The sequence below is a fragment of the Phragmites australis genome, chromosome 3 (genome assembly GCF_958298935.1).
Source record: "Phragmites australis chromosome 3, lpPhrAust1.1, whole genome shotgun sequence".
In the NCBI taxonomy this organism is placed as follows: Eukaryota; Viridiplantae; Streptophyta; class Magnoliopsida; order Poales; family Poaceae; genus Phragmites; species Phragmites australis.
Window position 1 is genome coordinate 2683946 of NC_084923.1, and position 27715 is coordinate 2711660.

The 27715-nt window shown below is 44.2% G+C and overlaps 5 protein-coding genes and 2 non-coding genes across 10 annotated transcripts in view; 4 read left to right on the forward strand and 3 right to left on the reverse strand.

Annotated features, from left to right (window-relative positions):
- The window catches only part of LOC133910874 (noroxomaritidine synthase 1-like), an 80326-nt gene that overhangs the window by 23193 nt on the left and 29418 nt on the right, over positions 1–27715 (forward strand).
- LOC133911547 (protein NRT1/ PTR FAMILY 5.2-like) lies at positions 1428–6709 on the reverse strand. The gene is made up of 3 exons (XM_062353828.1): positions 6492–6709; positions 6166–6383; positions 1428–3165 (listed from the first exon to the last, which is right to left on the reverse strand). The coding sequence occupies exons 1-3, from the start codon at positions 6634–6636 to the stop codon at positions 1723–1725; spliced, it is 1806 nt and encodes a 601-aa protein (XP_062209812.1). The 5' UTR covers positions 6637–6709; the 3' UTR covers positions 1428–1722.
- Positions 10949–11019, forward strand: TRNAG-GCC (transfer RNA glycine (anticodon GCC)). The gene has a single exon. It is a non-coding gene; the product is annotated as a tRNA-Gly (tRNA).
- Positions 11662–12929, forward strand: LOC133911550 (uncharacterized). The gene has a single exon (XM_062353838.1). The coding sequence runs from the start codon at positions 11749–11751 to the stop codon at positions 12697–12699; it is 951 nt and encodes a 316-aa protein (XP_062209822.1). The 5' UTR covers positions 11662–11748; the 3' UTR covers positions 12700–12929.
- Positions 13120–13316, reverse strand: LOC133913892 (U2 spliceosomal RNA). Its single transcript, XR_009909129.1, has one exon. It is a non-coding gene; the product is annotated as a U2 spliceosomal RNA (small nuclear RNA).
- LOC133911551 (large ribosomal subunit protein uL14) lies at positions 18020–20370 on the forward strand. Of its 2 annotated transcripts, XM_062353840.1 has the most exons (4): positions 18021–18149; positions 18292–18576; positions 20013–20054; positions 20131–20370. In XM_062353840.1, the coding sequence occupies exons 1-4, from the start codon at positions 18137–18139 to the stop codon at positions 20211–20213; spliced, it is 423 nt and encodes a 140-aa protein (XP_062209824.1). In that variant the 5' UTR covers positions 18021–18136; the 3' UTR covers positions 20214–20370. The 2 variants fall into 2 exon arrangements, with proteins under 2 accessions (XP_062209823.1, XP_062209824.1); XM_062353839.1 differs by lacking the exons at positions 20013–20054; positions 20131–20370 and adding an exon at positions 19218–19809 and having other exon boundaries at positions 18020–18149.
- LOC133911552 (uncharacterized) lies at positions 20929–25571 on the reverse strand. Of its 3 annotated transcripts, XM_062353843.1 has the most exons (4): positions 24076–24498; positions 23542–23992; positions 21451–23089; positions 20929–21300 (listed from the first exon to the last, which is right to left on the reverse strand). In XM_062353843.1, exons 3-4 carry the CDS (start codon positions 23032–23034, stop codon positions 21148–21150), a joined length of 1737 nt encoding a protein of 578 aa, XP_062209827.1. In that variant the 5' UTR covers positions 23035–23089; positions 23542–23992; positions 24076–24498; the 3' UTR covers positions 20929–21147. The 3 variants fall into 3 exon arrangements, with proteins under 3 accessions (XP_062209827.1, XP_062209826.1, XP_062209825.1); XM_062353842.1 differs by lacking the exons at positions 23542–23992; positions 24076–24498 and adding an exon at positions 25207–25571; XM_062353841.1 differs by lacking the exons at positions 23542–23992; positions 24076–24498 and adding an exon at positions 24525–25571.

Consider the following 27715-nt stretch of genomic DNA (forward strand, 5'->3'; position numbering starts at 1 on the left):
GCATGAACTGTCAGGGTCAAAGAAGGATCAGTACGAAACTGTCAGCATACTAATCATGTTTGATCGACCCATTTTCTTATTCTAAGCATGCTGAACTGAACATCTATCTTGTGGCCGGCCCAATGATCCCGGTGTTCTTCAATTGTCATGCTACACATGTAATATTTTCAGGGATACTGACAGTGAGAACCTTTTCTTTCCCAGCCTAACAATTGTAACTCGATGCAATTGTACTTATCACACGCGCCAGGATTCTCGTATTGACCATTTCTTTGGTTCATGCATTATTGTCCTCCACTTGAGCTTTCAAAAGCACCTTTCGTCGATTGATCGTTGCAGCGAAATCGACTTTCTCATTGTTTGCTTCACTATGATAGGGTGCCATGATGTAGATTTTTTGTTTGAACAAACAGCACGGAATTTTCTAAGGAACAGTATGGTGCCGCCAAAGTTGGAGATCTTGCTGATGTATCTTACAAAAAAAGGAATATCTTTTGTTGACGAACTGAAAACAAATGCCAAACATTATCCTGGTGGCATTCGGATGTTTCGAGCGTGTGGCAACCCTCTGCCGATAGATTTTTCCTAAATGGGTCACAGAAGATAGATTTTTGCGAAAGAAAATAGGGATGATATGCTCGGTGATTTGGAATGTGGACGCAGAAGTCATCTGCTAATGCCAGTAACATCCATGATTTTGCTGATGTATTCTTGTCAAGATTTCCAAAAATATCTGCAAAAGTCTCTGCTACACACACTTGTTTCTCAGGCTCCCCAAAAGTCTCTGCAGACGATTAGACCTACTTGGAGAGCCTGTACTTATCTACAGTCTTCACTGAGCTAATGGTACGTACCTATCCATTTGACCACTGGCCTGGTCACTTCGCCGATTGATGCGTAGTGCTGCCGTCTACAGAAAAAATGTATGCCTGTCGATCGTGTCACTTCGCTGTAGAAAACAGCTGCCGGTGACTTTGAAGGTTCGGATCGATGATTTATGCGCCACACTGATAAATAACTATCACTATATGACGAAACCGTCATGTCACAAATCAACCAATTCAGAAAGCCACAGATCAGATCTGTACTGTGTGAAGGATAAAACCTTGTGAGACTACTCTCTATTGCACCCAAAAAAAATCGCATATTGGACTGTTGATGCTTGGAAGAGGATCAAATTTGCAAATTTTGCTTTGCCTTGTATGTTCAGTAGTACAGCTGTGTACTACTTTGATCGTACCTGTGTAACTCCTCTTTGTGAGAGAATCGAGATCTTCTAACTTCACTTATTTGAGAAGTCACGATTTTAAGCGGACTTAACTATTGGATTAAAGATGAACGATTCAGATGCTATATTATTTGATAAACATTGCGCTGAGTCTAAACCATTGAATCAAAGATGAACGACTTCAAGCAAGCCTGAGCTATTGGATCAAAGATTAACTGTAAATTACTGTTTATCAAGACACAAATTAATATACATCTCTGACTTCACAGCGGTGAAGTCATAGAACTTTCTTGTGTTCGTTATGCTCATATTTTCTTGCGAGGTGGGCTTCAGAGTTTCAGAGCAATCTAATGCATCATACAAACACTAGTTGTGGAAATTCTGTGTTTTTTTACATTAGTTTTATAGTGAACCTGCAAAGTTCTATGCTTTGCAGTACGATACATGAACACTACGATTCGCATCATGGCTGCCCACCTCCTTACAGAGTCTTATCAAGCTATTGGCTCCGCCTGCAACTTGGCTTTCTCGGCCTGCAAACCCATGACAATGTCGATCGTCTCGGTGGATTCAGCCTTGCACCTGTACCTGCCGCTGAGCGCGATGAAGGCCAGGAAGTTGATGGCACCGAGCACGGTGAGGAACGCGTAGTAGTAGTCGAGGTTGGAGGCGTTGAGGTTGTTGGTCACCCACGCGTTCCCGCGCTCACGCGTGATGCGCGTCACCATGGAGAGGAGGAAGCTGCTGAGGATGTTGCCGACGCCGTACGCCGTCAGGGACATGGCCGTGCCCAGGCTCTTCATGCTCTCCGGCGCCTGGTCGTAGAAGAACTCGATCTTGCCCACCACCAGGAACGCGTCGGCAAGGCCCATCAGCACGAACTGCGGCAGCAGCACGAAGATGGTGAGCGGCAGCTGCCCGCCGGTCTTGTCCAGGCCGTGGCTCCGGGCGTAGGCCAGCCTCCGGCTCTCGATCACCGACGCGGTCGCCATCGTCACGATCTGCAGGAGCAGGCCGATGCCCATCCGCGTCAGGATGGTGATCCCCCGGGGGTTCTTGGTGTAACGCCGGATGGCCTTGACGAAGATCCGGTCGTAGACCACGACGGCGACGAGCATGGTTAGCGTAACGAACGCGCCGAGGCTCGCCGGAGGGATCTGGAAGTGCGGCCCCATGTGCCGATTCATGGTTGTGCCCTGCTTCACGAAGAGGGTGTTCGTCTGCGCGATGAGCGTGCACGGCACGAACATTGTCACGAGTATGGGGACCAGCTTGGCCATCTGCTTCGTCTCCTCCACTTGTGTCACCGTGCACAGGCTCCACTTCGCCGGCGAGTCGCCGCCGGCGTCGTGGTCCTTCACGGCAGCCTTGTTCAGAAACTTCATGGCGCTGGTGGAGTCCATCCGGAATTTACGCTTCCTGGTGTACACCTCGAGCTCCAGCTCGTGCAGCTCCTTGGCGTCGGCCGGGACGGGGAGTCGCCACTTGCAGACCGCGGCGGCGACCACCTTGCCCATGCGCGTGAACGGGCTGCCCTGAGGCACCTTGTGGCGGTACAGCCTGGTGCCGGCGAGGAAGATGGAGATGGAGACCATGAGGCCCAGCGTGGGGATGCCGTAGCCGACGGACCAGCTGACGTTGTCCTGTAGGTAGACGAGGACGGTGGAGGAGAAGAGAATGCCGACGAAGATGGTGAACATCCACCAGTTGAAGAAGGAGAGCTTGTGCATCTTCTCCCGCGGGTCGAACTCGTCGAACTGGTCCGCGCCGATGGTCGAGATATTGGGCTTGGTGCCGCCGTTACCGAAGGCCACGATGTACAGCCCGCCGAAGTAGACGCCGAGCTGCAGCGCCGTGGTCGGCGGGCAGACTTTGCCGTCGCATGGCGGCGGTTTCAGCCCCGGCAGGGAGACGGACAGCGTTAACAGCACCATTCCCTGCATTGTTCAGCTCAGTTAGTAAGGGCGCGTTTGATTGGCTGGCCGATCTTTTACATTTTTATACATTTTTATGAGTAAATTAGAGCTCACTAGTGACTTATTTGAATTAGTTTGATTTATAAAACTTAATCTAATATTTAATTAAAATTATGCAATGAAATCTACTTTTGTAACTTCTAGTAATTTTTTATGTCTCAAATAAATTCTAAAAAATAAAAAAATTACTAATATTCTTATTATGTAATGTACTAATTTATAAAAATATTTTTAACCTAGGTTATTTGATGAAAAAATAAGTTGTTTTGTAATGTAACATATACTCATGCAAACAACCAAATATAATATTTTCTCAGTCAACCTGAGCATATACAATCAACCAAACAAATCTTATTGCATCTCATTAACCTAGCTCAGCTCAACTTGTCTCACTAGATATGGGGCAAGCTGAGTCATACGTGCAACCAAACGGGTCCTATTTGTTACACACTCACGCTGGCATCAGTAACACTAATTTGTGGGTGATGATTTCATATCGAAAAGAAAATATGTGGACGATGAGCTCATGTTATTTTGTAGTTTTGTTATAAAGCACGTGAAAAATTCTAATTCCGCCGTGATTTGCGTATTCAAAATGGTCATAGATAGAGATGGATTTCAATTCCTGTTTATAATTATTATTATTTTACCTGTGAAAAGACTAAAATTCATAAAATTTTGGTCATTTTTTGTCATTTTTTCGTCATCTACTACGTGAATCTCATATGTTAATAAAAAAATTTAAAATTAAATATTTCATTCAATTCCGAAATTCCTGAAATTTTAATCCCCCACGGCCCCACCAGACGGTCCTAACTCCTAACCAGATTTTAGGGAAATGCAGTCCTTATCATCTATTCATTTGTACCCAATGATTCAGCTCAAAGGAATCTAGCTTGGACATGTAGCTGATAGCTATTTCTGAACCTCCCTCATCACTACACTACAAGTTTATTGTCTTCTCATGTACGTACTCACTCTGGCAGACTGATCTAGGTGCACATATAATTTCCAACGCATGTGTTGGTCACTGATGCTAATACTATAATTCAGAAAGTGAATTTAGGATGCGACGACGATAAGTTAGGCCCTCAGTCGCTCGTGCATTGACTGTATGGACCAGAACAATCTAACATTTCACACTCACAAAAGTGGTACGATAGCTCCATCGTACTAACACTAGTTTAAGTCCAACGCCCTATTAGCGAAAAGCAAGCCCCGTTTGCATTAAGGGTTTTAGTTATAAACAGTTACCCGTCCTAGCAGTAACTGTACAGTAATTCGGTTAAATTTTATTATTTTTTTTTGGAATTTTAAATTTAAGTTTGATCGGTAACCACTCGGTTTATAAAAATAGTACGGATCGAATCATCCGGTAACCACGATAAACGAGATGTTACCAATGATATTTGCAACCGTGTTGCAGCTTCGCCGTAGCTAGAAGTAGAACACGAACTTCATAGATATTTTCTACGTACCACACATTCTGAAGTAGCTTGTAGTGTTATTCTGTGGTCTGTGGTTTATTCCGATGTGCATGCAGGTCACTGAACTCATCACGGAATGATTGGAGGATTATCACCAGTCAAAAGGCTAGCTGATACTGTGCCTAGTCCGCGCATGTATTTGCACTTTAGGATAGCACACTAGGTCCGTGAAATCATGGAAGAGTCAAAATTAGTAAGAAAATGCACCAGCTAAATTTGCTCGGCAACTGGAAGTCCACATTACCACATAGTGACCATCTTATCTTACTATTACTAATTAGAGACTTATTTTAGACCATCAATTTGGTGAACTCTTATCATCATCAACAACAATAGCCATTGAATCTATCATCTTACCATCTTACTATTACCCACATATGTCATTATAAAAAAATTAACCTAAAATATATGCTTCTAAATTAACCACATCTGTCATTATAAAAATAATCCAAATTACCCCAATACATAATTATAAATTATCCACCTCTGCAATTAGGAGAAAACTAACCAAAAAAACCCAATACATGCTTCTAAATTACCCACATATACCATTATAACAAAATTAGCCTAAAATGTTTTTGTCTTGCAAGTTTCATATGTTTTTCACCTAAATATTAATTTAGATCTCTCTAGAGTCCAGTGACAAACTAAAAAAGAAAAAATATTATAGCAGGGATGGTCATATACATATTAACGAATATCATAAATGTGAGAGAGAGAAATAATAATAATAATAATAATACGCAAGACTCTAATTAAGTAGAAGAATATACTAAGAAAATATTATCTATATACGCACATCAGTCACGTCTAAAACCTAAATTATAGATATTTTATGAAGTTCTATTATCTATATATTTTTAAAATATTTATAACCCGTGCAGCGTGCTCGGTTGATCATTGATGACTAGTACGCTCAATACTGATCTGCACCCACGACGAGACAAAAAAAGAAGTTCAGATTTGTCCGTAACTGGTTCGGCCAGCCAACTAGCCAAGCAACAAGAACGGATCTTGCGCACCACTGGTCAAAATCTACGGCGCTACATTTCTGCGTGTTTCTACGCAGCCGTTGGATGAGGAAACAAAAGATACGATCATCTATTTTGTTTGTTTGGTATTGTTGCACACGACAAGCAGGCCGCCTGAGGTCCTGAGCACTCCATCCAATTTCGTTTAGAAAAGATCTTCCATTTTGGAGTATAAAATGACTAAAAATGACTACTTGTTCAAAAATCAGACGACCGTCGTAGTTCATGCGAAGTCCGTCTTAAGCTCCTATCATGTATTCTTTTTTGAGGAAGGTAAGAACCCACATATCTATAACTATGAGCGCTACATATGACCATGATTCTAGCGAGATATCTTTCAGTTATAACGCTGCATCAAAACATTACCTCTGTACACGACCAACAATTCTTCCCTGTGCAAGGAATTCAATTAAGAGTGACAGGATGATGATATATATGCTTACCATGAAGTATATGGCGGAGCCGACGACGAAGGTCCAGTACCGGCCGAGGTATGCATCGGCGACGTAGGCGCCGAGCAGCGGCGTGAGGAAGACGGTGCCGGACCAGTTGGTGACGTTGTTGGACGCCTCCACCGTGCCCTGGTGGAGCTTGTCCGTCAGGTAGATCACCAGGTTCGACGCGATCCCGTAGTACGCCATCCTCTCGAACAGCTCGTACACTGCAGCACAATTCGCAAGCCGCTGCTCTGCTCAGTCTCAGACGATCGATTGGGGCACCGAAAGAAGCACTCACAAGCATGCATGCATGAACTGCACGCCGCGCTCACCGACGATGAAGGAGCAGGCAGTCCAGCCGCCCCGCTTGGACCGGAGCACGGGGTTGCCGCGCAGATCCACCGACCCGTCCTGCGCGTACTCCGCTCCCTGCGGCTCGCCGTTCTCCATGGCGAAGCTCCCAGCCTCAGCAACCATTGCTAGCTGCGTGGTCACTCTCTCACTAGGCTATGGCCTTAAAGTCGTTGGCGCGAGGTAGCTGCTCCCGGGACCTGCATTAATTTATAGACGCCTATTAGATCAAGGATCCCTGTCAAGGGTCAAATTCACTTTATAAAGAGATTTTCATTATCTCTAGTGTTTTAATAGTTTCTATTCATAATTTTTGTCACGAAGTGATTTCTAAGATCATTATTTTTAGATGAGATTCTCTTCTTTGCCTTTACAAATTCTTTCGAAAGAAAACTGATGTAGATAATAGAAAATAAAAAAATAAAAAAGGAGAAAAATAAAAAAAATAAAATGAAGAGAATATGATTAAAAATGTTCTTACTGACGTATGCACGTCGCTAGCTAGTTTGGCCTATCGTCGTCCCCACGCGGTCCTTTACTAGTATGCCCTCGACAAGTTTCACGGGACACCGGCACGGTCTCATCAGCTTGCAGCTTGTGGACCTGTGGTACGAGTGGAGGGGAAAACGTAGCACTGCACTGCTTGCGCAATGCAACTGTTAGTTGGAGTTGGCCAGCGTCAATGTCTGTTACTGCTTGTTACTGCATGTGTGCATCGATGGTTCAACGACAATCGGTACGGCAACGCTAAAATCTCCAGTACCTCTCGATCTGGTCTCGCCAAAAGCGCCATATGATTAAGATAGGTGCTAGAAGGCATAGTACTTAGTACTACAGTGTATCGTTGTAGGTAAGAAAAAAAAGGAACAGTCGGAGTACTGTAGTGGTACGTTGATGGATATTGGATGCTGGAGCCACGCTTCTGTTACAGGCCACGATCGAAGCCATCTTAGCCGGATCGGGGCGAGCCATGGATGTGGCTTTCTGGCTTTCGCCGTTGAGAGCGAGGGAATCGGCCATACGTGGCAGGGACCGCCGGTGCACGAGCGCGCCAACCATTTCGCTGAAAACAACACGCATCGCACCGCAACACCCCCTCCGGAACACACGTATGCACACGTAAGCGTACGCTGGCACGTTGTTTATTTGGTTGAGATTCCTATCGAAAAATAGATAAAAAAATATAAAGTAAATAAGATAATTAGTAGATAAATATTAAATGAGGAATATAGATGATCGAGATAGACTGTTGATGGATAAGTGATGCGGAGTTGTATTTATCGTATACGCACGACGGCACGAGCGCGCAGCACAGTCGTGCTTGAACACGGCTAGTGATTGGCTCGTGGTTCTCGCCGCAGAATCAACCTCGTCGGCGTCGCCAATATGCCAACGAAATCCAGGGATCGAGCCAACGCCGGAAGCCCGAGAGCTACAAAGCTGGGCTCTGGCCCGTGCGGACGTACGCCATGGCTCAGCTGCTACCTGCATAAGACATGGTCTTATAGTAAGCTTTTTTTATTTTTTTAATATAAATAATTAAATAGATAAGAATTTGAGTAAAATTTTTATAAAAATAGATGTTTACCGTCGTCTCATAAGACGGTTAGTCTTTTACCACATTCTAAGAAGACAGTAAGCTCCCACCCATATGTGATAGCCCTTACTGCTCTCTGATTGAACTGCTAGACGCTTACCGCCTCTTCCATGGTGGTAAGCCCCCTTATGAACAGTACTTGATAGGAGTATTGTTTGTCTTAATTTTACTCTCATCTTCTCTATTAAATAGTAGTTTTCTGATGCTTTAAAAATTATATAATTTTTTATATATGTTTTATAATCCATGTGCAAACTATTTTAATTGGATTTATAAAAAAACTTATGTAGAATTTAAACTAAAATTCTTAAAAATGCTGTTTTTATAACTTCTAACAATTGTAGGGTCTCAAATAATTTTCAAAAATTCAGAAACAATCATTAATATTTTTATTATGTGATGTAATAATTTCTAAAATTATTTTTAACCTTAGATTATATAGTGAAAAAGTGAGTTACTTTGTAATGCTCTATTTATATATATTTTTATCATTTCATATATTCAATTTGAATTCAAACAAAATTCAATCATATACAATATGATAAAAAAATTAATATAATTATCATATTGTATATGATTGAATTTTATTTTAATATACAATATGATAAAAAATTAATAAAATTTTCATATAAAGTTTTTCCCCATTCGACTTCATGTGAAAAAATTATGATTTTTTAAGATGAATTATGACAGTAGCAATCATCAGTGTCAGTTCGTAGCTAGAACCGGCACTGATAATCAGTATCAGTGCCGGCTTGTGGCTAGAAACGGTATTGATCCTGATTATCAGTACCAGTTCATATCTAGAATTGGCACTTATACAATCACTATCCGTGCTACTTTGTGACTGGAATCGATATTGATGTATCAGTACCGGTTCCAGCCAAGAACCGACCCTGATAGTGCAGTGACAGTTCTTATCTCCTCAACTGTTGTTCGCGCGCGAAAGTATAAAAACCGGCACTAATACGTCTTTAGTAATCAGCACTGATGAAGCGCTACATATGTAATGTTCTATAGTAATACCAAAGATAGTTTGGGTAGACTTATGACTACTCTGGATTTTGACTCAAAAATTCTAACTATGTAGTCTAAGACCTAAGCCAATTACAAATGAGAAGAAAATAAACGAGAAGGAAAAAAAAAGTCCACAGCCTTCTCAAACCCTCATTTGTCGTCCCTTTCCCTCTGGCGGCGATGGCGGGCGCGCACAAGGCTACACAGACGCACGGCAGGTGGCGAGAGCATCGAGGCACGCAGTGTTCCTCAAATATTTGAGGATCAAGTGGTCGACAATGAACAGGACAAAGAAAAGATGGGCGCATCGAGGGTGCATACTTTGCTACTTTTTTCCATTCTTTTTCTTTTTTAGTGAGGGGCCAACACTCTGGTCTCTAAAGAATCATGGATACGTTGATGAGAATAATCTATTGACCTTCATATTTTTGGGTCATGTAGTGTTTCCTTTCTAATGTCATTGTTCATATAATTGAGCTAGTAGAACATTTGGATAGCTCAGAATGCTGAATTTGGTGATGAATGTCACTATTCAAGCCAAGGTGTTCTTGGACTAGCTTTTTTGATTGCATGGAATTTGGGTAATCATATGAGTTGAGATGGACGTGACTAGCCACTAAGATTTCTCGAGATCGACTTGTCGATAACCCATATGGCCAATTGACTGCCATGTTCGTCATGACTAGTCAAATAGGCCAATTTGATCACCAATTGATATATTGTACCTTTTAAGCTGACTAACAATTGACGATCTTGTCGTGAGGATCTTAAAAACTAGATTTAGGCTAATCGTTGACAACGTAGACCGAATACTTTTGGTAAAGAAAGAATGAATCATATTGTTAAGAATTGCATTGCTGATTGTTCAACTCAGTGGACAACCTATTAAAGGGCTAAACAATCTTGTTAAACTCTCTATTATGCTTGTTGAAATAAATAAACATTGTTAGTGTAATAGATAAGAGGACTTTCACAAGCCAGATCTTACATTGTCAAATACCAGCCGATAGTAAATATTTTTAAGACCACATGACTCATCATGCGATTAGGATGTAGCTTGTGCGACCAGCCCCTGGTTGCAGAAGAAAACCCTGTGACCAATCGTTGCTGGTCGTAGGGCATGTATTGTTATAACTTGTCAGGACGTATTTAATGTCATCCACTTAAGTATTTTTCTTCCCCATGTACTCCCTTTCGACGAGCGAGGTCGTGGGCAGACGTGGTGCAGTGACCTGTCTCGTAGCATTTAGTGTTACAGGGTGGCCTCTTCGGTGAGCGTGACAACATTCGGTGATATGATAGGACGCGTAGGATGATCAGAGAAGAACGGACATGCCTATAGACGCTATGATAGGCTAGATTAGTTGGCTTCGTTAAGAATAAATCTACCGCAGAGTTTGGCACAACTTTTTTCTATGTATTATTTTTTTTCATGCTATATAAAAGAAGGGGAGTCTCACGAGTGACATAGGGTATACCCTGTAACAAGTTCACCAAACTATAAAAAAACATATGATACTTTATTTCCCCCCATTAATATAAAAATGGATAAAAAAATATAATTATAATTGTGGTTAAGTGGACCGTAAAACTCGCAACCCCTGCGCTCAGGTTTGCATCCCTATGGGGAGGACGAAGGTAGCAGGCGCGGCAAAGTGCGACCACACGTTTGGACCTGGGCATCCGGATCAAGCTGAGCTACCAAAGGAACGGACCAGTTATGCCGTCCCTTTTTCCTCGTAGTTCATCTACTATTTCAGAGCTAATCAATTTACTCTTCTACTACTAATTTAATTGAAATATTCAAATCGCTCACCCACAACAGCACCAGTGGTCTAGTGGTAGAATAGTACCCTGCCACGGTACAGACCCGGGTTCGATTCCCGGCTGGTGCACTTTTACTTTTTTGAATTTTGGCTAAAACGTTTACTCGAACTTCTACCACAAAAAATCCTTCAAAAGTTCAAATGAACACACACACACACACACTAGGTAAATTTGCGCACATGGTGAGATCTGAGATGCGTACCTCTTTTCTTGCGCTCGGGTTTCCACGCAAGCAAGAGAGGAGGTCACAGTCCAGGAGGCCAATCCAATACTTGATGGTCAGGCGGTGTCGTGCGGCCGTCCGGCCGCTGCCTTCTCCAAGAATCACGAGCTCCGACTGACCGAACGGTCCTGCCTGCTGCGTGTCTCCCTGAGGCTGACCTCCCCTTGTTTCTTCGGTCCCCGGCAGCTGCCGAAATGAGCCACCGGGAGCATCGAAGTGAGCACTCCGGCGGCGCTACCAACGCTTTTGTTGCCATCGGTCTCGTGTTTTCCACACGGATCAAGCGGAATCCGCGACGGGGCTACCCGTCGTCGGCTTGTTTCTCGCGGGCAATTTTAAACGGAAAAAGACCTTGGAAACTCGATGGCCTTACTATGCGATGGGCCGTATGGGCCTCTCGACGAGGATATAAGTGGCCTTGGAACATGGGCTCCAGCAAGAACATGCGGCCCAGTTGCGTGGCGATTTACAACTGGTGGCCGTGACGAGTGGATAATTTCACCCGCCGCGGGCCAGCAATGCAGCGGCACCTCTCCACCAGAGAATCCTCGCTCGCCGGCCGCCGCACACGACGATGCTCCTCCTCACCGCCGCGAGAGCCTGCATTTCCTCTCCGGCCCCGCCGAGACCCACGTCCGATACGGTGCGTCACCTCGTCAGCCTCCCTCCTGGCATCTCACAGCACCGCCCCAACCGCATCAGACTTCTACGGCCGCTCAGAGCGGCCCCCACGCCGCCGCCCGCGCCGTCCTCGCGCCCGGCGAGGGACCGCGTGATCGAGTTCGGCAAGTATAAGGGACAGATGCTGGGCACGCTCCCGCCGTCGTACCTCCGCTGGGTGGTCGCCGAGCTCGACTACGGGGACACCGCGCCCTGGGCACGCCTCGCGCGCGACGTCCTCGACGACCCCGTCTACGTCGACCGCGTCGAGTGGGAGCACGCGCATCGCTTCCTCCGCGGCGACGCCAACTACGACTACGTCTACGACGACGGCAACGGCTGCGACGGGCCGCTCCAGGAGATGGCCGAGCGCTTCGGGTGGGACCTCTCCGACGAGGAGGGCTGGGGCCGCCTCGACTTCCGTCTCCTCGGCACCTCCTACGGCGGCCGAATCCCAAGAAAGGGCTCCCGGAGGCAGAGCAGCAGAAGCAGAAGCAACTCCCCCGGCGGCGCCAAGGGCTCCTTGTTCCACGTCGGGGCTGAACCGGACGGCGAAAGGGGGAAGCGGGACGAGAGGAGGGAGCGGGTGAGGATGAGGAGGGAGGAGCAGGTGAGGACGGCCAAGATGGGGCTGCTCGGGGTGAATGCCGGCGTGGCGAACGACGGCGTTCTGGGGACGCCGAGGAAGGCCCGGATTAGGACGGCCAAGAAGGAAATTTTGGGATTGGGTCGGAGCAGCCGCGGCGGCGAGGTGCTCGATGAAAAGATGAGGGCAGTGGGGAAAGGCGGCCAGGGCGGGAACCCGTTCCCCGGCCGGCAAGCGTTCCTCGACAAGGTCAGGAAGCTCAAAGGTGACGATAGCTAAGCTAAGCGATCCCAGGGGAGTAGGACGAGTGCTACATGAAAATTCTGTAGCATTTTTGCTTTGCAGAGGATCAGGGTAATGACTAAAATGATCTTTCTCTGGATAATGCGTATTCCGTGGCGAGTTTATCGATCTGTACTAACGCATCTTAGCACTTGTTAATTATGATAAGCACGTCTTAATCAAAATGTCTTCCAGGCCATGTCGTTTGTGCTTGACGATTTATTTCATTTATTGAGATAATTATCCTATTTCCTTTAAGAGATAATTTACAAGGCAATGTCTTCCAGGCCATGTAGTTTGTGCTTGACAATTTATTTCACTTATTGAGCACTAAAATTTATCCTATTTCCTTCAAGAGAAAATTTACAAGGCAAGCTCTGCTACATGCTAGCCTCGAAACGATTTGATTAGTTTTGGTTGGGGTGCGCCAGGCCCTGCCAATAGTGCAACGGCTGGGCGACGCGCGAGGGCCCCGGTAGCAAGCCACCGTGGCGGGCCCTCCCCCACAAAAAATAAATTTAATATCGAAGTGAACACATGGCCCACATATCAGATATTAAACTGATAAGAACAGATACTACACTTGATCTTAGCCAAAAGGCCGAGAAAGGTATGATTTGTACCGTGCCCCCGGGCCGCCTTATGTAGCTCGCCTCCCTTCCCCTCTCGTCTGGCTGCGCGATGTGGTACTAAAACGCACGGTGCACTCGTCCAGTCCAGGCTACCTGGGACGGGAAGCGGCTAATAGCTCAAGCCCAAAGTTCGTGGGCTCCCTTCCCATTCAAGGCCCATTTAGACAAGCCAAGCCCAACGCATCATGGATGTATATTGTCTTATCTTTTTTAGACGAGAGAATTTTTTATTATTCTGGCCTCTGTCCCTTTTGTTTACTTATTTGTTAATTCCAAATCGATTCCTTTTTAAAAAAAATCAAATCAATTTATAGGAAATTCCAAATCGATTTCTACAAAAACAAAAATCGTAACAAAACGAAGTGCAGAGTAATATGTGGAGTCACGAACTTAGCGTGCCAACCATGAACTCCAATATATTGCATGGTGGAGGAGAATATAAAATCTCTAAGAAGATAAAGAGCAAAGACACGCCAAATTCCCTGTAAGTACCAAAATGAACTATATGGTTAGGTGGCGCCCGGATCAAGGCTCCATGTTGACAAACTCTAGCCAAATTCGATGGGTTTAGCTTGAATTTTGTATTTGGCAACTACCTTAGTATAGTTGCCTTGATACCAAGTTAGAAGGGTCGACCAGAATAGCAATAAACAGTTAGAAAAGTACTACATTAGCTTGTTCTACCCTTTTTGGTGTGTTGAGTTATTCAACAGCTAGAAAGATTAAGGGTGTAGGAATATTTGGTTCGAGGTTGTTTGGCATGCTTAAACAACTATGAGCTCGGACGGCCAAACTTAACCTAATTCAAACCTTTCACGTAGATTCAGAAATAAGTTTACCTTACGCCAGGTTAAACTAACATGCTGCCACCGAGGGGCACGGGCTCAAGCCTCCTTACCCTCGGGGCACATCTGGGAGCCCCCAAGCCTCCCTTCAATTTTTTTGGCATGAAAGATGAAGAAAAAGAGAAGAGGAAGAGAGAGAAAAAGAAAATGGAGAGCCATATACTTTGTAGCTCTGGATCCACCGTTGCATGCTGCTCTCTCAATTGCTATTAAATTTAGCCCAACCTATTGAGCCAAGCGATAGTTGTACTGATTAAGTAGTTGCAAAACACATAATCCATGTTAAGATTAGTTAACATGGTCATCGTTAACTCGATCCAAACTCGAGCTTTCGTCATATTAAGTTCACATTTCATAGCCATGGTTGTTTGTCAAGTTGATCTTCTAAAAAAATACACCCGTAGTTACCAAGATGCACATAGACCACCACATTAGGATGGCTTTCTCACTATCAGAGACATGGGTAGTGTTCATTAACTTAGTGACCGTGAATAATTCCAGGTAACATAATTTAAATACGGAGAACACATGAATAAAATGTAATTTTAGTTGGACCTGAACTGATTTTAAATGTGCTTGAACTCTACCATAGCAAGAAGCTATGGACCTTGAGTGATAAACCTTTTTTAATTAACCATTTGCTGGTAGTTTTCTTTCTAGTCAATGACATATCTTATTCGCGTGCTATAGTAGTTTTCTTATGTGAGATAATTCAAATAGGCATCTAACTTATGATTGCCTACAGGAAACTTTTCTAGTAAGCAGTAGCGTTCTCAGTAAAATACCCCTGTTTCACACCAAGCTTCCTTCGCCCTCGTAAGATTAGACTCATTTTGAAACGACCAAATTTTAGTTTAACACTCCTCAAACGATGGTTGTACTAATAAAATGAACTTTTGATCGCCAATTTAACCTCCTCAAAGAAACTTCCAATTGATAGTTTCAGAGACACCTGGCATTCAACTAGTGAGTGCAGCTAGGGACCGGTGGATGATTGTGCTCCGTGTTGAATGATAGGATCTAGCAGCACTACTTGCATGTAGTGTGGAGGACGGGTGGTGGTGGTGCAAGGAAGCACACAAACCGATTAGCAGCGATGAAGCTAGCGCTAAAATGATAGGGGTGTACCTTTTAATAGTACATCAAGCAACATACATATTTTTTAAAGTAACCTACGGTAAATATAAGTCAATTAATTCTATTTTTTTAATCATAATGGTCAAGGCGCAATGGCGTCAAGCTCGCGACCCGAATTCAACCTCCGTTGAAGGTACAACACCTGTTAAAAAAAATTATTTTTTTACTTCTATCGTGGTGCATGTGCACCATGATAGCATATGCTTTGTCCCTGCTAATTATATATAATTGTGTGTGTTTTTTACTCTTCACCACTGAATACAGCTGTAATATTTGAATATGAACGCGCGCACTCACTCCACACACACGCACCTACTCCACACACACCTAACGCACGCATATAATAGCCTTACAAATACAACACAGCTTGATTGTGTTGGTAGAGTCGGAGGGGTAGTAACTTCTAACTTGGATGAAGGAGGCGCAGAAGAAGAAAGGACACAAAGTGACCTGGCTCTTTTACCAGAGGTCAGAGAAGGTAAGCATTGGATTGGACGGGTGTCAGCTCTTTCCACTAAGATCCAACGGCAATCAGAGTGCCTATTGCTCGTCTTAGCAAGGTGCGCCCATAAAACGATCGTTCCTTTTGTGGCATGGCTCAACCCATAGCGAGATCACCACTAAGGAATGGATGAACGCCTTGAATTTCTCTTTGATCTTCTTGGAGGAGACTTTATTTCCATTAAAGATATTTAAATGAGTCGTGTCTAATAAGTTAAGTTGACCTGAGGTATAATACTGTAGGTACAATTCAGTTACGGCACGGGTCGAGCACGCGGCACGGCACGGTCCGACTGAGTCGGATCGGTGTGGGCACGACACAACAAGGCACGATCCGACTCGGCACACATTGGTTCGACTATTTTCTATTTTCTACATATTTTTTAATTTTATAGCTATTTTTTATCTATTATATATATATATTTTATATATATATTTTTTTATTTTATCGGGTCGGCTGTGTCGTTCACTGCCCTTATGAAAAATCAATTACATCGGAGCGTTTCCGAGGGCGAATACACGAAAGCTTATCATAAAGGGCTTCGACAAGGGGTTTTATTCGTTCTTCGAGCAAAAAGATAAAGATCTGATAGATTCGAACCGCAATTGCAAAGGTAATAACTAAGCTTGATGGATTCCCCCTCTGAAACAAGAAGTTCTGGCCCGGGAGGTATAATATCAATCACTTGGCGTCCATCCGACGCATCGACTATGGATATTTCATATCCCTCTTTTTCTTTACGTAGTGTTTTTTTTACTATACCTGTTGACGTAACATTATAGACCGTATTGTTACTCTTGCTACCATCAGGATAGATCTGTCCTCTTCCTCGGTTTCCCCCTACATATATGGGATATTTTAAGAAATTAACGTCTTTTTTCGTAGCGGGATCGGGGGAAAGAATGGGAAAGACAATTTCATTATATTTCTTACCGGGAACATGACCTATCACAAGAATATTTTTTTTATTGGGACGATAACTCTGAAAAGAGAGGTTTCCTATCTTTTCTTTCAACTCAGGAGAAATACGGTCGGACGACGCTAATTCGAATCCCTCGGGCAAAATAAGAACAGCACCCACATTCAACCCTCCATTTTTCCCATTAGCAAGAACTTGTTTCAGCTGCATATCATAAGGGATTCGAAGTAACTACTTTCCACGAAGAGGGGGCCATGGAATACACTATTGTAGTAGCTAAAATGGCGGATTCACCCGCTACATTACAATACCTCACTCCTTATACGGGAGCAGCCCTGACTGAGTATTTTATGTACCGCGAACGGCATACTTTAATAATTCATGATGATCTCTCCAAACAGGCACAAGCTTATCGCCAAATGTCCCTTCTATTAAGAAGACCACCCGGCCGCAAAAGCTTATCCAGGGGCGTGTGCTGTTGGGCCTCCTGTGGCGTCGTGCCCGGCTGGCCGATCGTGCCGTCGGACCGCAATCGTATTCGGACCGGACCAGCACGGCACGATGACCGACGGGTCGTGTCATGAGCTGAGGTGGAGGCACGTGAATCGATACGATATGACCTGTTACAGTAGCTGATTCATTCGAATTGTGCTGTAACCGGACCGTACCGAGTCGGACTTGTGCCAGACCGGACTGAGTGATCTATTTGGCATCTCTAACTTCCATTAAACCATGCAGGCACAACCAAATAGCTGGTACGTTTAGATTTCAATTTCTCTTCGATTTTGGAGGACAGAGACGACTAGTACGTTTAACTTTTTGATAGTTAGAGTTCGAATTCTCCCGGACCCAGTTTCATTTCCTTTGAGTCACAAGTCGCAAAATGCGAGTCTTCGTCCATTTCCGCGATGAACTTTTTTATTTTTATATTTTAAATCACAAATTGTAAATATGTGTGTTTATGAAAAAACAACTCATATCTTTTAGAATGGGCGACAGTAGATCTGCAATATTTCAGAACTTTTTTATTTTTATATTTTTAAATAAAAAATTATAAATGCATACGTCTATTTTGAATTTTTTGATATATAAAATAAAAATTCTTTCCACGACTGCAAGAGGAGGAGGCTGGCTTTCCCTAGAGCCTACATATGGGCCTTAGCGGTTAGCAGCCCAGACCCCTCTTTTAGCCCAGCCTGCCCCGTTAGAAACCCACGGCCGCCGCCGTCAAAAACCCTCGCACGTAAAGACCTCGCGACCCTCGCATTGCAAACCAGTGCCCTAACGGCGACAAGGGCAGTATCGTCTTTAAGTGCATCCAAAGCCCTAGCCCGGAAGATCTATATAAGTGGCGAGCCAAGCGAAACCCTAGCGATCGGGTCCAGCACCAGCCGCCGCCATGTCGAAGCGAGGTAAGCCCGCCCCTCTTAGTCCTTCACCCACTCGAACCACCCCCCCCCGCCCATGTATTCCTCGATTGGTTAGCCAACGCGTTGCGATCTCGCGTTGTAATCTCGTTCTCTGCGTGGCTTGATGTGTCGTGGTGTGATGCAGGGAGGGGAGGCTCGGCGGGGAACAAGTTCCGCATGTCGCTGGGTCTGCCAGTGGCGGCGACGGTGAACTGCGCGGACAACACGGGCGCCAAGAACCTCTACATCATCTCCGTGAAGGGCATCAAGGGGCGCCTCAACCGCCTCCCGTCCGCCTGCGTAGGCGACATGGTCATGGCCACCGTCAAGAAGGGGAAGCCCGACCTCCGTAAGAAGGTCATGCCCGCCGTCATCGTCCGCCAGCGCAAGCCCTGGCGCCGCAAGGACGGGGTCTACATGTACTTCGAAGGTAGCATACCGGATCACATCCTGATCGCCCTTCATACTGATTTCATCTTGTGAATTGCAGTGGTTGTAGATGCCCTTGCGTGTATGTAGTTTAGAGCTAGAATTAGCTTATGTTTGACGGGAGGGCCGTGAGGCTCTCTAGCTTTTGCTGGAGCAGAAATCATAGTGTCTGCATATTCTAAAGCAAACGTCATAGATTAAGCCTTCTAATGTTGATGATTTTCATTGAAAGATCATTCTTTCATGGAGATCCTCCGTCCGAAGGTGGCCTCATATTCCATCGCCTTGTGTAGCGGCGTTGCTGCCTTGAAAATTTGGGACTGGCCATGAGGCGCATATTCTAACTTGTTTATTAATCGAACAATGCTATGTTCCCCATTTAGTGTTTTGTTTCTGTATTTATTTTGATCGTATACAATTCGGGTGCAGCCCATTGTTTTGTAGTAGATGCAGTTTAATGCCTCACTGTTTCTGCTGCAAGTTTGGTTGCATATTCTGATCCATTGTCAATTTGAAAATGGATGCTTCTCGTTGCACATAATTTTGTGTTAAAATTATATTCTCGTATGTAATCTTCAAGAATGATGTTAGGCAACTCCTTTTTTATTCATATTTGATGGTTGGACCTTCCATGCCCTTCAGCTTTCTTATGGAGCAAACGTCATAAATCAAGCCTTTGTATGTTGAGGACTAGAGGTTTTGCCGAGGAATTTATCCATCGGAATGTTGTCTCATATTCCATCGCCCTTGGTAGAGGCGTTGCTGCAATGAAACTTTGGGACTGGCCATGAGACAAACACTAATACTAGATGTGTAGTCATTGCATTGGTATTTGATTTTTGTAGCTTGCGATAGTCATTCTTATACCAGTGAGTTCTTTGTGCTTTTGAACTGTAATAATTATTTAGTCATGTTATAGCCAAACATTTATTCTTTAAGAAATTTATAACATTGACACAAATGTTTTAATTTTTATGAACACTTTTGTAAGTGGTTCTCAAGTTTAATGACGGAAGGGCTCCGAGGCCCTTCAGCTTTTCTGGAGCAAACATTACATGTTTGCATATTCCTAAGCAAACGTCAGAAAATAAGTTTTTGGGTGTTGAGGTTAACCTTTGAGGATGTTTTTTCTTTGATGGTTTACTTCCATTTGAAAATGGTCTCATATTCCATTGCCTTGGGTAGCAGCGTCGCTGCAGTGAAACTTTGGGACTGGCCATGAGACATATATTTTCTTCCATTTTTATATCTTCTGCCCACCTTATGTATTATGTTCTTGTTTTGCTGTGTTTATTTTGTGGAATGGGAGTGCGCTAATCTGTTCTTCTACATATAGTGCCTTGCAGTAGGTTTGTAGATGTGTTCTGTTTGTCAGTCATTAGCTACTTAATCTTATCTGTTTAACTGATTGTGGTCTTTATTAAATTTCATTTGCAGACAATGCTGGAGTGATTGTGAATCCGAAGGGTGAGATGAAAGGTAAGATTAGAGCCATAGCCTTCCAATTTGGTTGAAAATATAAGACAGCAATGTAACATGTTAGCACGTTTTGCAGGTTCTGCTATCACTGGACCCATTGGTAAGGAGTGCGCGGACCTTTGGCCTAGGATCGCTAGTGCAGCAAATGCCATTGTTTGAATGTGTTTAAGGCTGCTGTATGATCTCAGTACCAGTTGCTGCTGTGTTGCTAGGAGAATTATGGAACTATGTATTGCTCCTTTTTGTTTCGTTGAAGTTTTGTAGTGAACAGAAATCTGTCTACCCATGGGGATCTATATAACAGTGTTATCAACTATCTCATATTCGTGAGACTTGTCTATTATGTTCTTGGTTTGGTGTAGCTGGTGGTGGGATTTTTCTCCTAAACATGCCTATTGCTTTGGTAGTTAAACAAGTTTGCTGGTATTGGATGAAGTGTTCGTAAACCAGATTTGTTGCTGTGCTGCTGCTGAATGTCTGAATTTGTTCTGATACTGGTTTCTGAATTTGTGTTGAACTGATAATGTAGTCCAAGTTTATCTTTAGTGGCAGCCTGAGATTAACTTATAACCGGACATGTTTGAATGCCTTTTGGAACGGTTTGCACAGAACATGCCGATATGTAGTTTTGTGAATCAGTGAACTTGGTTGATGCATGTCCACTGAAGTTTAAAAATTTATAGATTTAACATAATTGGCTTTGCGCATTACGTGCATTGCTTCATCGCGTGTTAGGTGTTTTGGCCAAAACAACCGATTAATTAACAGCAGCAGGCGTGCTTATTTTTCTCCCAAATATAAGTAAATCTACAATAGGACGAAATGCTCCCCATTCAGCTGTCGATTGAGTTTTTTTATTTGCAAACCGAAGTCATTTTCGTAGATGAATATTCAGAGATTTGTAAATTACCATATAGGAATTGTAATGATGTTCAATTCTGCAACTGTTACCAGAGCTTACCATCAATCGGTCGAACCGACTGATAAATTAACAGGAGGAAAACAGCTTGCCTGCTTTTCTCTCTCAAAAATAAGAAAAATTACAAGAAGAAATATTTCTGCTATCTACATAGCGCTATATCGAGTTTGCAATTCACAATCTTGGGCAAAGCTGTGGTGCCTGGCTGTGCACAATCGCTATCCCTGCTGAGAAGCACTGCAATGGTGAAAGACTCGAGTCGAAGTAGAGGATATACAGGTCCTCCGTGATACTCACAAGCCTTAACATTGTCTCGTCCTTTGCGCCCTGAAAAATGATGAAAGAAAAGATAAGAACTGGAAGCCACTCTAGATGTCTAGGGCATTACATCCTGAATTATAAAAATATAATGAACTAGCAGCAATTTGTTATCTGATATGAATCATAAAATTCTACTGCAAAGAAGCTTAGCGTTACCTTGATTTTTAGCTCTACTGATCTGCTGTCCTGTGACTCTGCTTGAGGCAAGGGGAGACAACTATCATTGTCCAGTACTCTAATGGAGCAACCAAGATCCCATCCACCGCAATCACAGCGGCCTCCGGATCTCCATCTCTGGATGAGACCTGAGGGTCCGCTGTTCTTTGAAACCGTGCCGCCATGGTAACCTCTGGGAACAACAGCAGTTATATATTTTGCAGCACCACTTCTGTTCTGAACATCAGTATCTTCGGTGCCCTCTGTATGACTTGATCCTGCTTTCTCAAGGAACTTCAGGCCCCAGCCACCAATAGGAGGTTCCTTCTGTTCATGCCGTTGTTCCCTCACCACAATTGCTGCTAACTCTTGGTTGGTCGGCAGATCATCGGTGTCAATCAAGGTTGATTCTCTAGCACTGATACTTTCACCTTCAAGTATTTCAGTCAAGTTGTCGAACTGAAAAGAGCAGGATTTGCCGAACTTCCAGGAATGTTTTGGACTAGAGGAAACATTCCCTGTTCTCATAATTTCCGAAACTCTCTTGACTAGCCCCTTTCCTTTTGTAACACTATAAGAACTATGCATTTGCCTCAGATAGTCATCAGGAGAACCATACAGGACAAACTCAGTTTCCATAAGACTTGACTTGTCTGCATTTAGCACTAAGGAACTTGACACCTTCATCTTGCCAACAAGTTTTGACACATTGCTTGAGTGACCCATCCAATCTTTTCTTCCTTGCTCTCCTGAGTGGAGCATGTAGACGTAGTCGAGGGCCTTGTCATTGTCCTGCACCTTGATTGGTTTCGCAGTGTACACTGCAATAGGATTGTCCAGTGACAATTCAAAGTGAGAGAGCCCATCCTTCCATATGCATTGTAGAAGACCAGCACTAAGAGATGATGGGCAGTGGGACAGAACAGGCTGATTTGAGCTCATAGATGCCGTATGAGAGCAAGAGGGCGACATCTTCTCATGCAGGCTGAGTTCAGCTGTGCTTTTCTTCAATGGAGATGCCCCAGGGGAGGAGGTTTCCCATGTCTCAGGATACATGAGCTTCAATATCTCTGAGTGTGTTATGATGTGGGATTTCGACCGAGTTTTTCTCAGCTTAGATCCTGGCAGGAAAAGCAACGGGCTTTTTGGCCTTGTCTTCGCATTCACAAGAGCATGTAGAGAGTCCAACACCATTTTCTCGGAAGGACCAAGATTTACACTTCCTTGGCTGACCCCATCGGTGATCAAGTCATCAAGATCGCTCACATTGTGGGTTCTTGTAGGGTGTCTCAGACTTCTGAGGAGATACTCCAAGATCATCATCTTGGCAGGAATTGCAGGGTGCAAATCTGAATGAGGTGCATCACCACCGCACGAACACGGTGACTTGTGGCATGACTGGCAGCTCTTGCTTTTCTTCTCATCTGACGGCAGTGGCTTCTTGCAGTTTATTTGACGCAAATCAGACTGAACTTCAGATGCAGCAATGGACGGGTCTTGATCTTCTTCTGCACTTCCACTGACCTCTGGAATTGCACTCTCGTCATGTAATCCATTTCTCCTTTCCAAGTAGACAAGTTCCATATTTGTTCAAGAACTAAAAGTTACAGAGGATGCAGTAAAACAAGTCTTTGATCACCTGCACAGCAATAGCATAAAGAAAATAATTATTCAGCCCACAGAAAAACCAAATGTGATAGACAAACATATGCTTTAAAATTACAGAAACCTTGTTGGTTGTCTCTGATGACAGGGACAGCCGTTTCTGAATTTTAGCGCTACATCAGAAGGAACTGAAAATAGACGCAAGACCTTTCCCTAAATTGCAACTGAATATATAGCGCAAAAAAAAAAAGAACCTTTGCACCAGGGATCAAAATTTGCCTCGTCGATCATATGAGGAGGTAAGGAGCACACAATACGATCATGTAAGCAAGTAAGGAACATGTAACACAATTAAATTGGAAAAAATGCAAATAATTAACAGCTGGCAGAGAAGTGCCCATGTGATGTCTTTGATTTCCCGTTTCAGTGCTGAAAATCAGGCTAATAATGAAAGGTTTTGCCATGAAGTGGTGCAGGAGTGCTCACACAAAATGCTTGACATCTGTAGTAAGTAGAAACCACAAGGGGAAACTTTCTTCTTCCTAATGGAACCAACTAACCGGTGTCTTCAGCACATCAATTACTGGAGCCCAGACCCAGTACCAGGTACCATGTAAATGGCAATTACACCACACATCAAGAATTGCTCCGTATGATCATCGCGTACACTCCACCCACCAATAACACATCCAAGGCTTTCCTTGTCCGTAACAACAAAACGGAACAGGCCAGTACTAACTGTACTTAAAATGCAAGGCCAGTACTAACTGTACTTGGTTGGTTAAAAAGGCAAGGCTGATAAATCATTTACTGCCGTCTCCTATAAGAGCACTGGATAATGGAAACCAGACACTAGTGCTTGCAAACATTCTGAACAAGGAAGCACAGGCTGATCAGACATAACCTCATTCTCTGCCCTGTACTGTAGGCTGTAGGCCTGTAGCATGAGGAGATGAACAGAAAAAGATACTGAGCCAACCAAGTACAGGAATTATGCTTGAGAAACCACAAATTACTGACCTCTGATCCTCTCAATTTCAAGAACTGGGACTAGGAAAAAAGAGACCAGTGAGAGTCTTCAAGTTACTCTTGATGTGTGTCAAGTCAACCACAGAAAAGAAGAGCGGCAATAAAAACAAAAGTTGCAGCGGCGCCCACGCAGCAAAAGAGTAGCTATATCCCAACCGAAAAAGATGACCTTAAATACATTCATCACCGGCTTAAAGAACGGGTTCACCGGAAAATCACTTTGTTGCACCTTGCCTTTAACACGACAGCAAAGGGAAGCCTACGCGTAACAGCACAAAAGGAACGAGAAAGCTGAAGCCATCTTTTGTCAAGCAACAAGCAAGAACAAATTACGCATCCTTTACAACAGTAACTGAAGATGAATAAAACAAGCTAAAGAACCATCGTTTTCTAGTCACAAAGGAGGAGAAGAGAAGTGGAGGACGCATCAGATTCCTCACCTCAGAGATCACCACGCAGCATCCAAGCAAGCACTGCCTCCCAACCTCCCAGCACAGATGAGAGCTCCTCTTCTCGATCCAACAAAAAGAGAAGCATTGGATGGTGTATGGAGATGGGGCTAATGTGAAGTGCTCAGGAACAGAACAAGACGGCCGGAAGATTATATACAAGAAGAACTGGGCCAGCCAACAAGCAAATAACCGATGACTTACCAACCGAAACTACAAACAAAATTAGGTGAAGAGGACCCAGGACCTAAACCAAGTTGCTATCAACGGGACCAAGAGAGAGCATCAAAGGCTACCACAAGACTGCCGCTTACTAGAATGGAGAGGAAGAGGCAAAAGCGCTCAGCTTTTCTGCACTAACAGCATCCCAAAACAAGCAAGGAGAGCTGGAGAGGGAGAGGCAAACGGAACCCGGAAGCGCTCCAGGGAAGACGAGGACGGAGACGAGAGGAATGGAAGGGGGGCACACAGGCGAGGCGTCAAGGGAAAAGCTGCCGCCTTTACTCCTCCTCACCCTCGGCTCTTTTCATTAACACACGACGCCATGTATGGCTTTGGAGTTGGACTCTCCCGGTAACGCGTGGGGCTACAGTTTCCTTCCATGCCTGCCTGCTCCTGCCTATGCATGCAAGCTAAGAAAAAACCGGCCGCGGAAAGGGATCGAAAGGCCTACCGGATCAGACGGGTTCAGAGCAAGCTTTAATGCGTCGCATAACTCCTCGCCATTGAAGGAGGGTCGAGAACGGCAAGGAATTATGGCCAAGGGAAGCAGACCGTCAGCAAGGCAGAAGAGAACTGCAGAGGTGAGCTGCAAGAGTCTGGAAATCTGCCAAAGAACTGCGATTGGAAGGGCAGATTCGCCCGGGATTACCGTGGGAGAGACGGGATGCTAAGGGCGGACCATGTGAAAGGGAGAGGACTAAACTATGCAGCTGGTCGTGGAGAACACCACAGCGGCGGCCAAGAAGTGGCTTTGAGGCACTAAAAAAATCTGCCTTTTGCTCTGATTTCTTTGGGTTCAGTTCTTGAAACGCGTGTTTGGATGTGGTGCGTGTATCCTAGATTGCTTATAAGGCATCGCCAGAGATAATTAAAATATGTTTTAATATTATTATAATATCTTTTATTTTTCAACTTCACTGGCTATCTTAATTACTAACTTTCATTATTTTTCATCTATTTAGATCTACAGTCATATACAGCAAATAGTATTACCGCACCTCTTAAGCTTCGGTAAATTTGCTTTGCACGTATTACCGTACCACACGAAACGGCCTCTGTTGCAGCTGCTTTGCGGTGACAAGTGATCATATCACTGTAGCAACGCAAATATAGAGGTGGATACAGCATCCGCTGGAACTAGCCTAAGAGTCTGATTGGTTAGTAGCAGGTTAAAATTGGTCACCGCTCGTCACGTTTAAGATTAGTTAGGTTTAACCAGTTTAGGTATATATTTGTTTTATAGTTATAATTATGGTAAAATTTTCTTTCTACTATTATGGTCTCGCACGTTAGTGACTCAAAAACGTATGACAAGATTCTGTTGATCTTGTTAAAAGGTGGTGAAAATTTTAATTGACTTGTCTTCAACCGTGCGAAAAAAATTTATAACAAATAATGACAGGTTAGTACATGAACTAAACATGCCTAAATTCTATAGAAGTTGTAAAGGTTTGTGCGGGAATTTATTCCCCACTTGGGGTCGGAGCGGAGCGGAGCAGAGCTGTTACTGTTGGAATGGAATTAGATAGCGCTCGGCTGACGTTCTCTGCATCGTTCCCGTGGCCGAACGTTGCTGCTTGGACTTGGGCGCTCGGCGCCGTGGACGGGGCAGGTAGACGGGGACAAGGCGTTGGGGTCACGGCAACGGGTAGTGTGAGGACTTGTTTTGCGTGTTGGTCCCTTGCAAATGCTGCTAGCTAAAATTAGCCCTTTTGCCACGGAGCTAGTCCTACTTGCTTTTAATTTGCACTTCATTACTGCCTGCACTTGCATTCGGTCCCCAATCTGTATTATTTGCGTGCTCAGGAAAAACAACGTGAAATATGAGACTGTTTGCATGTGTTGCACAACAACATTGCAGTATGGACGTTACTGACTGGTCAGTCCTTTGGACAATTGAAGTAAGGAAGATTCCAATATTTGTCATATTTTTTTGGTGTTCCTTATATATATCATTGTTATATCAATAACATATAAGTTCAGATCTCATATATCATACCCATAATAGATAATATATTAAGAAGTAGACAGTTATTCCATAGGATATCCTTGGTTTCTGATTGAAGTAACTCGAGCACAGTTTTTCTTCCCAACTATAGGGTCAACCGGTCAATCAGTCGATGCAGGAAAGAATCTTTGATGAGAAGAGGGCAGACGGGTACGTCTAGTCATTCAGCTCCCGTCCATTTCTCGGCCCCGGCGGCCTCGAGGCGCCCGCAGCTAACGGCCACTTCCCGGGACCGGCGGCAGCTGTTACCCAACCAGCACGCCCTGTGCGTTCAGGTTCAGGCTTTGTTGCCTTGCTGTACCATGTCCATGTGAGGAGGATGACACGCCCGTGGAGGAGGATTCAGAGCAGCAGCTCGTGCATTGGCTTGTCCCAGTGCATCTGTCTCCACTCCCCAGGCCATGCTGCTCCAGCGCTCCTTGTGATCGGCAAGACGGTAGCAAATGGGATTCTTCGGTAAAACTGAAGGGGAACGAGACGTGTAAGTCCTGGTAAACCTGAAGAAGGATTTGAACTTTTCAGAGGAACTTTGACCCAGTCCAGTCGTCCGCGTCGATGGTACCTGGGTTGGTTGTTCAGAGTGTTGCTGCGAGCGGTGTTCAGTACTAGCAAGACCAGGAGCAATCTTTCATTTGTGCAGAGCATTGTGGAATGGATACCTGTGCAAAAATGGTTTTCGTTTTTTCACAAAAAAGAGAATTTGGTATGGAAGATAAGGTTGGAATATGATTCTTTTAATCCCCTAAAATAGTTCTTTTTTCTGAAGAGAAAATGGAAAACGACAGGACGTGCTTCCACTGACCCGGAATGGGGTGAGGTGAACGGACTGTGATGTGAGGTAACGCACAAAGCGTGTTCAACCTTTTCTCGTTGCTCTTTTCCTTCGTAGTGCTAGGAATGATAATTGGATCTTTGCGTTTGGATACTCATGGATTCTATATTCGATAGTTCT

Coding starts and splice junctions, on each gene's coding strand:
- LOC133911547 (XM_062353828.1), bottom strand. CDS start 6,636: ATGGTTGCTGAGGCTGGGAGCTTCGCCATGGAGAACGGCGAGCCGCAG. Junction 6,384..6,491: donor TGCCTGCTCCTTCATCGTCG/GTGAGCGCGGCG, acceptor ATTGTGCTGCAG/TGTACGAGCTGTTCGAGAGG. Junction 3,166..6,165: donor GCTCCGCCATATACTTCATG/GTAAGCATATAT, acceptor TGAACAATGCAG/GGAATGGTGCTGTTAACGCT.
- LOC133911550 (XM_062353838.1), top strand. CDS start 11,749: ATGCTCCTCCTCACCGCCGCGAGAGCCTGCATTTCCTCTCCGGCCCCG.
- LOC133911551 (XM_062353839.1), top strand. Junction 18,577..19,217: donor GGTCTACATGTACTTCGAAG/GTAGCATACCGG, acceptor CATGCCCTTCAG/CTTTCTTATGGAGCAAACGT.
- LOC133911552 (XM_062353842.1), bottom strand. CDS start 23,034: ATGGAACTTGTCTACTTGGAAAGGAGAAATGGATTACATGACGAGAGT. Junction 21,301..21,450: donor CAGTAGAGCTAAAAATCAAG/GTAACGCTAAGC, acceptor ATCATTTTTCAG/GGCGCAAAGGACGAGACAAT.